Source organism: Egretta garzetta, unplaced genomic scaffold (assembly GCF_000687185.1).
Source record: "Egretta garzetta isolate BGI_Z169 unplaced genomic scaffold, ASM68718v1 scaffold79, whole genome shotgun sequence".
Lineage (NCBI taxonomy): Eukaryota > Metazoa > Chordata > Aves > Pelecaniformes > Ardeidae > Egretta > Egretta garzetta.
Genome location: NW_009260791.1, coordinates 2,211,731 through 2,219,750, shown reverse-complemented (window position 1 = coordinate 2,219,750; position 8,020 = coordinate 2,211,731). Strand labels below are relative to the sequence as shown.

Genomic DNA, 8,020 nt, shown 5'->3' with positions numbered 1-8,020 from the left:
AGGCTGGCACAGCCCTTGGCACCATCCCTGACATTGGGGAGGGGGTGCAGCCCAGAGACGGGCATGCGCCTCCCCTGCCTGTCCTCTGCCAGCGAAGGCAGGGCTGGCTCAGGACACCACCAAAGGGGCACACACTGCTGGGAGGGAGCAGCAGGGTGGCCTGGAGCTCCTCTGGGACCACAGCAAGGAGCGGGGGCAGCAGCAGGACTCGCCCCATCTGGGGATGGAGCAGGTGTTCCCAAAGCTTCTGCCCACCAGCAAGTCCCGGGGAAGGGGGCAAACACCACTTTGGGAGCCTTTCTCTAGGTTTTGAGCAGACAACGCTCTTTTGCTCCCCTCTTTCCTCCCAAAACACACTCTTTATGCCCAAATCCCTACTTGAAGGATTTGCCTCTGGTTTCAGCAGGTCCCTCATGCCAGCCCCTCCACAGCTCCCCTGGGGCGAGCCCTGCTCGGCCAACCTGGCTTACGGCATGGGGCAGGGGACACAGGGAGGGCTTCCCTTTGGATGAAAACCCAGAAAATTAACAAACCCTCTCCCCTCATCACACACACCCCCAGAGGCCCCCCACGGTTCATAACGAGTGGTAAACAGGACTAAATGCAGGGCCTCACTGGCGCCGGGGAGCTGAGGCAGGAGCCCTGGCTGTGAGCGAGGGCTGTAATTGCCCCCCCGGCTCACGGCTCTCCCAGCCCTCATGCTGGGGAAGCTCATCCCAGCCTAATGAGGTTGTGTAAGCCCCATCACACTGCACTGCCACCGCTCCGGCCCACAGGAACCCACTCGCCTGATTGCAGCCTGTGCACGCAAAGCCCTCACAGCTGGATCTGAGTGGTTGCATGGCATCTCCCACTGCACCAGCCGGCGGTGGACAGCGCTGGGAGCATCCCCACTGGGCAGCAGCCAAGGCAAAGGGGTGGTTTGTGGGAGCCATGGAAAACCTCCATGCTGGTATAAGGAGTCAGAGATTAGGGTGCTCTTGGGGGATGCCATCTTGGCCCTTCCCTGCAGCGCTGGGGTTGGGGTCCTGCCACCAGCCCTCAGGCTGGCAGCTGTGCTCCAGGCCAGGAAGAGATGGAAAATTTATTTTGGTGATGAACCACAGGGAAGATTTCTTTGCGTTCAGACCTCTGCTGCTCTCCTTGCCCTTCACAGCCCGTCGCACATTGCCCTGCAGAACAAGCCCCATCCTGAACATTGCCCAAGGCAGAGCAGCGCGTTTTCCCAGGATGCTCACCATGCTCTCCTGTGGCAGGACTGGGATTTCCAGCCCTCAGGAGATTCTGTTACAGACCCTGAGCTGGCTTCCCTGCTCTAGGGACCATCTTCCTTCAGTGCCAAGTGCCCAACTCTCCCAGGGCTGGAAACCTGCCATGTTAAAGCTAGAACATGCCCTGGGGAAGGGGGAGACAGGACCCCCTGCATCCCCACCAGCTGCTCCCTGGGGCAGGGCTGCTGGGGCGGCTGAGCAGCCCAGCCGGCAGGGTGGATGCTGAAACGGAGCTGGGCAGGACTTCACTGCGAGGCCATGCCCTGCTGCTGCCGGCAACCAGCAGTGGGTGACCAGCAGCGGGTGAACCGATGCTATCTCAAAGAACAAAAGCAGCAGCTGAACAACAGAAAAGGGATTTTTAGGCCGATTGCTTAAAACTCTAATTCCATTAGAGGTCATGCAATTTGAAGGGTAATGAGCAATCAGAAGCAGGATGCCTTTGCTCGCCCCTCCACTGCTCACCCATTCAATTACAGTGCACAATACCTCCCTGCAGACATTTGGTGCTGGATGCCTTCTCATGGCAGTTGAGCTGGACTACACAAGCGCTCCTTGTGACCAGTATCTCCAAAGCTAGTGCCAACAAGAAACCAGTAAACCCCTCTCTGTCATACTTTTTTTTTTTTTCTTGCTTGGGCCTTTTTTTTTTAAATAAGCAGAAGGCATCAAAAAGGGCCAAGACTCACTGTTGTTCCTTTATTAAACCATACAGCTGGGTATAAGAGGCACACAGACTAGCTCAGGTCTCTTGGGAGTTACACAGAACGTGGTACAGAAAAGGAGAAGTCAAGGAGCTGGGAAAGCTAGAGGGAGCGGGGATAGTTTGGGGCAGTAACACCCACACCCCATCGCACAGCTGCCTACTTGTCACACAGAACCAGAAGGTCCCCTCCCCCATGATGCTGAAGGCCAATGCCCCAGAGCAGGGCTGCAAAGAGGATGTCCCCATTCCCAAACCCTCCTGCCCCATACCATGCAGTCACAGCTAGTGCCTCCCCCCCAGCCCCAGCTCCTCCATCCCTCACTGCCTGGCACAAGAATGGGGAAGACCTCACCTGACCCAGTTGATGGAGAGCCACAGGCCAGGATGCACACCACCATGCTCTAGGACTGCAGGAGCAGAGCCTGGTACCGTGGGGAGGACAGCGAGCATCCTACATGGGGATGTTCACTGCCTGTTCCACATCATCTCAGCTCCCCTCCCAAACACAGGTGGAGGGCTCCTTGCTTGCTGGAAGCCCACGGCCACCACCAGGCCTGGTGGCAGGGAAGCAAAGCCCCATCTCACAGGGCAGCTCATCAGCCCCTCCACCGGAGTGCAGGACATCCAAGCATAGGAGGAATACGTCTCTAGAACAGGACGGTCTCAGCCCTCAGCGTCGGGCATTTCCTGCCCTGAAAGAGCAGCAAAAAGGGCGCTGCTGTAACTGAAAACTTGCTCCATGTCCTTGCCCTGGGGCTAGTGATGGCTGGAAACATCATTCTGCCTGTCCCATAGCGACTTCCCCATAAAGATGACCTCTTCTTCAAAGTGCTCAAGTTCAGCTCCCCCCTGCCCTGAGAGCTCAGGAGCTGCCTCTCAGCCATTTCCTGGGATTTCTTCCAGCAGATGCTCTCTTCTCACCCCTGTCCTGACAGCACTGCTGCACACACCTAAATGGGTGCCCGCTCTGCTCTGAAGCGGCTGTGTCTCAAGTATGGCTGGGAGGGATTACTGAAGGGTGAGGAGCTCTGCAGATGGGCACTGCATGCAGCTGGGATGCGCTCCAGGTCCTGACAGCAACAACAGAGAAATTCCAGCTATGCTCCCTCTGGCCAAGAGCCAGAATGATTTCTGGAAGCTGTTGCCATGACATGATTGCAACCCTCATTTTTATTTTAAGACATCTTTTCCTTGTATTTACTTCATTCTCCTTAACACAAAGCAGTAAAGACCCACCACTGCTGCTGCATTTCAGCTGGTTCTCAGGTTAAACCAACCTGCCAAACCAACACAAAGCCTTTCAGCTGGCAGCCCAGACCTGCTAAAAACAGCCTCACCTCAGGATTAACGTGACCCCACTGCTTGAAGCATCCCTAGGAAACACACTGAGTTGTGGCCAACCTGACACAAGGAAAAGCCATGGATCCCATCCAGGGGAGAGACAAGGCAGAAGAGAGCACCAGGATTAACCATGTGATAGTGACATGTCAGTGAAGGAAAAGGGGCAAAAGCTCCCAGCAAGGTTTGGGGAGAATGGCCAGATGGCATAGCACAGCCAGCTCCCACCTCTGCTGCCCCTGCTGCTGGAGGGAGCCAAATCCTCCATTGCCACAGTTGAAACCGGCACAGCAGGGCAGGACGAGCGAGTAGTACCAGACCTGGCAGGTCTTAGGCACGGCAAGTAGGATCTCAGGCAAACAAGCCCAAGAGGCCTATGCCAGCTGTCATCTAACTAGGGTGGGTAGCAGGAGGAAGGAAGACAAGCCAGCTAAAAGCCAGAGTAGGTACATGGGTGTTGGTGCTCCAGCTAGCCCAAAGGAGCTTGGGGCAGGGCGGCGTACCTGTGCTGCGGCACTCCTAGGCTCCGCTGCAGAGACGTACCCTGCCAGCCCTCAGCAAAGGCAGAGATGTGGTCATGTTGAAGCAAGGCAGAATCACTGGAAGAGCCCCAAACCACACGAAACTGGAGGAGACGGCGATGGGCTGGTGCACAGAGAAAGACAGAGGTGGAGGGAGGCAGAGAGTGCATCATGAGCACTCCCCCTGCCCAGGACCACTGCGTGGTCAGGGATGGGGATGGCTGGCAAGATCTAGTCCCCTTCTGGGAGGGTCTCCCAGCCACGTCGCATGGCTTTCACCACAGCACCGTAGAGTTTACTCCAAGCCTCCTGCACGTCTGGGCTGAAGGCAGCGCCAAGGCATTTCTCCAGCATGTACAGCAAGGACTCGCCGACAGTCTGCAAACCAAACAGGGAGGTGTCAAGCTCAGCCCTATGTGATGACACACAGCCCCTTATCTCACCTCACCACCTTTTTGGACTTTTCCCATTCCAGGGCAGCTGCTCCTCTCTCCTCCACCATTAGGACCAGGCCACCCCATCCCTCGCTGCTCAGAGGGGGCCCAGAGCCAGCCCACACCATCCCCTTCCCCTGCCCTATGCTGGCCCTCACCCCACACCCTGGGTGAGTGGGGAGTGCAGGCAGGGAGCAAGGGCTGACACCGTGCATTTAACACCAGGGGAGAGGTACACGTCCATCCTCTGTGGCTCCCAGATGTGGGTAGCCAGCCCCGTCCCCTAGCATAGCAGTGGATCAGCAGAGCTGAGTAACGCCCTGATGCCAGGAGAGTGGGTCAGACCCCAGGCTGATGCTCAGGGCCTGTCTCACCACCCCTCAGGCCTCTCCACAGGGCACTGCTCCTCACAGAGCTGCAAGAAACCCCATCGAGGAGTGCCCACCCACAGAGCGCAGGGCTGGTGGGGATCACTACCCCAGGCAAAGAGACCCTGCTCCCTCTGAAGAGGACCAAAGCTAGCTGTATCAGGAGGGAGCCCCGTGTTGGTCAGAAACCTTTTCTTCAACCTGCCCTTCCCTGCTGCATAATCCAGCATTTCTGTCTGTGCTTGACAGCAGGACAGGAGCAAGCAAGGGTTTAATATGCAGGATGCTCCCATCTTACCACCACGGAAGAAGCAGGGGCTGCGGTGCAGCAACCCCATCCCAGCGCAGGCACGGAGAGAGGTGTATGCTCCCTTTCCCAGCTGCAGGGAGGTTTGCCCAGAGCATTTGACACATAGATCCAGGGCCCAGGGCAAAGGCTGAGCCTGCAGCCCTGTGTCTCACAGGAGAGACTGCAGTGCCCCAAACTGTGGTCTTCTTCAAACAGGGGAAATGCCTTGCTCCCCTCTGTCCTTTCTCCCTGGGCTTACTGGGGGAGGGCAGAAAATGAGGGGAGCTCAAGGGTTTCCCTGATCAAGCCAATGTCACTACGCAGGTATCAGCAGCTCAGGGGATGCCCTGAGCCACCAGCTTTCTCTCCAGCCAGCTGAACCCAGCAGGTGGGTGCAGAGGGATGGGGACAGCCAAGGGCTGCAGGCAGGCCTGCACAGGCACAGCCGCAGCGGGACAAGAGAGGACGCCTCACCGAAAAAGACTCGGCCTTCACACCGACTGCCTGGTGCTTCTTGCCAAGGTTGCAGAGATACTCTTCCAGGCAGGACAAGTTCTCCAGGTGGTTCACAGCGGCATCAATCACCAGCATCACCTACAGGAGCACAGGGACAGAACAGCATTAACAGCAAGGCTCTGCTGCCCTCCTGAAGGAACAAAGAACCTGACCCCTCTACTTCACCCTTCTCAGCCTGACCACCTCCCAGCCCAGCAGATGCCCTCTGAGCTTTCCTTTGTCCTGCTGCAACCCGTGTGTTGCATCAGTGAGACCTGCTGGCAGCAGCACACACCACATCCTTCCACGGGACGCTGCCCGAGGTGTCACAGCAAGTGGCACTGCTGACCTCTCTGTCCCAGAGGGGGTAGACACCCTATAGCAGAGCTGATGTGGGCTAAGATCTAATGCTTAGGACCCCAGGACAACTGCAAGGGAGCACTGGAAGTTGCCAGGACCCGAGTTTCCAACTAGAAGTTGCCAAGATGGTGCAACTGTGAATAAGGCAACTCCAATTCTAAGATCAGCCAAGGTATTCTGAGGAGATGGGGTGGATAGTACAGCCAAGAGACCTGCTCTGGTAAAGCACACACCACCATGGTCTCCCAGGAGCATGAAGAGTCAAAGGAAAACAGGACAGAGAAGGGTTAATGGGCACTGAAGGGAACAGACACACCAAATTGAAGAAGAGATTAAAGCCAGGGCATAGTTAGCTTGGCAAAGCCAAGAGGTGATAGAATTGTGCTCAATAATTTCAACAGGGAAATTATCTCCAACAAGAGCAAAGAGCTATTTCAGCTCATGGCAATAACAGCAGAAGTAAAAATGGACTTAACTTTGCCAATAGACAAAGGCTGGAAAATAACAAAAAGCTTGCAGCTATCAGAGGAGCACAGTCCTGAAACAGCCTCTTACGAGGAATAAAGGCAGGCAAGTGAGGCACCAAACTGGCTTAAAGATGGAGCCAGACAGTTTAGGAAGAGCCAAGGCTGTGCTCTGCTCTGGCGTGGCAGCTCTTCAGTGCTCAGCAAAGGGGCTCTCCTGCAGCAGGTGTAATTTGGTCCGTGCGTGTCCCTATTTTCCAAAATAGGGAAAGGGGCAATGCTGATGTCATCAGACCTATTTCGGGGGCAGGCAAATGTATATTGCAGCACTCCCACCCCGAGGCTATCCAAGAGATGCTGTGGGCCTTCTGGCTCTGCAGCCGCACCAACAGCTTCTCCACAGCAGTGGGTCCCCAGGAGCCTGGCCCACTGCCCAGCTCTGTCCCACCTCCTGGTCCACATGCAGCCGAGCAGAGGGCTTCAGTTCTTGTCTGGACAGAAGTGAGCTCACTGAGGCACTTCCATGGTAGAAGAAGGGGGCTTCCAACTTTCACAAGAGGCAATCCACTCTCAGATGAGGGCAGGGAAATCAGCGCAGTGCTTCTTACCCACCACAACCCGCGTCCTCATCCCCTCCCCACTGTTGTAGGGCACTTTGTCCTGGCAATAGCACCTTCTGCTAGCATGAGTAACCCTCTTCCGTTACCCTCTCAGGAGGAGACTTCCCATGCGTTCCCCATTCAGACACCCCACAGTCCCAAGCCACTGCCTAAGGGCTTCCTCCTCCCCGGAGGCTGTGTTCCGGCCATGCCGCAGCCCTTCCCTCACCTTCCTGATGTGATCCAGGAACTCGGGGGCAGAGAGGCACTCCTGAGGGCTGGCAAACTGCTTGCAGTTGTACTGGAAGAGGGGCAACAGGTCAGGGTCCAAGTCAAACAACCTGCAACGGCAAGAGAGAAACCCCCATCTTCTCACTTCCTCTATTTAGAGTCCTCCTCACCCCAGGAACAACCCCATCAGCAGCACACCCACAGCCCCCCTCAGCCTCCCTTCCCACCTATTGACCCTTCCCCACCTGCAAAGGACCCAGAAGTTCCGAAAAGTCTTAGTTTGGGGCTATTTCTGTGTCTCTATTTCTCTAGCCCACAGCTCCAGCTCTCAGATACATGTGGATGGCAACTGAGGACCAGTCCCAGCTCGCTGGAGTTCCTCCCAGCCTGGCCCTTCTCCCCTAAAGTCTTGGTTGTTGTCTCAACTCTTCCCATCCCTCCTTCATGAGCCCCTTGAGCCCCAAAGCTCCCAAAGTCAGGGAAGGCCTGCAAGCTCCAGCAGCCTGCTTTCCTACTTGAGCGGGACGGACGGACGGACGGACACACACACACACACACACGACAATATCCAAACTCAGCTAGCGCCCCACTCGCCTGCACCATCACCAGCTTCCAGGCAAGACAGCCTCTCTTCTCCCCATCCTCCACATTAAACTACTGCATCCCTCTCCCCTCCACAAAAACTCTCAAACATCGCTGTCGCTGCTCACAGCCCTGCTCACAGCCCTGCTCTGCCAGGTTTGGGTCCTGCCTGCTACGCCCTGCCAGCAGCTCTCCGACTGCCCTTTTTAAACGACTTTGCATAGATTTTTCCTTTTTCTCTCCCCATAATCGAGACGTTTATCTGCTTGGGAGAGGCAAGGAGCTGGTTGTCAGCCGTGCCCCCCCCGGCACACCATTTCCTCTGCCCTGAGACCGAATCCCTCCCCAGCGGCCCAGCGCTT

General features: G+C 56.4%; 1 protein-coding gene across 1 annotated transcript in view; it reads right to left on the bottom strand.

Annotated features, from left to right (window-relative positions):
* Window positions 1-1,973: 1,973 nt before the first annotated feature.
* Window positions 1,974-8,020, bottom strand: part of NGB (neuroglobin) — a 9,310-nt gene continuing 3,263 nt past the window's right edge. The window contains exons 2-4 of the mRNA XM_035902067.1: window positions 7,075-7,186; window positions 5,402-5,521; window positions 1,974-4,214 (exon numbers count right to left, since the gene is read on the bottom strand). Coding sequence (XP_035757960.1) covers window positions 4,068-4,214; window positions 5,402-5,521; window positions 7,075-7,186 — 379 coding nt within the window. The 3' untranslated portion in view covers window positions 1,974-4,067. The remainder of the gene's footprint in view (window positions 4,215-5,401; window positions 5,522-7,074; window positions 7,187-8,020) is intronic.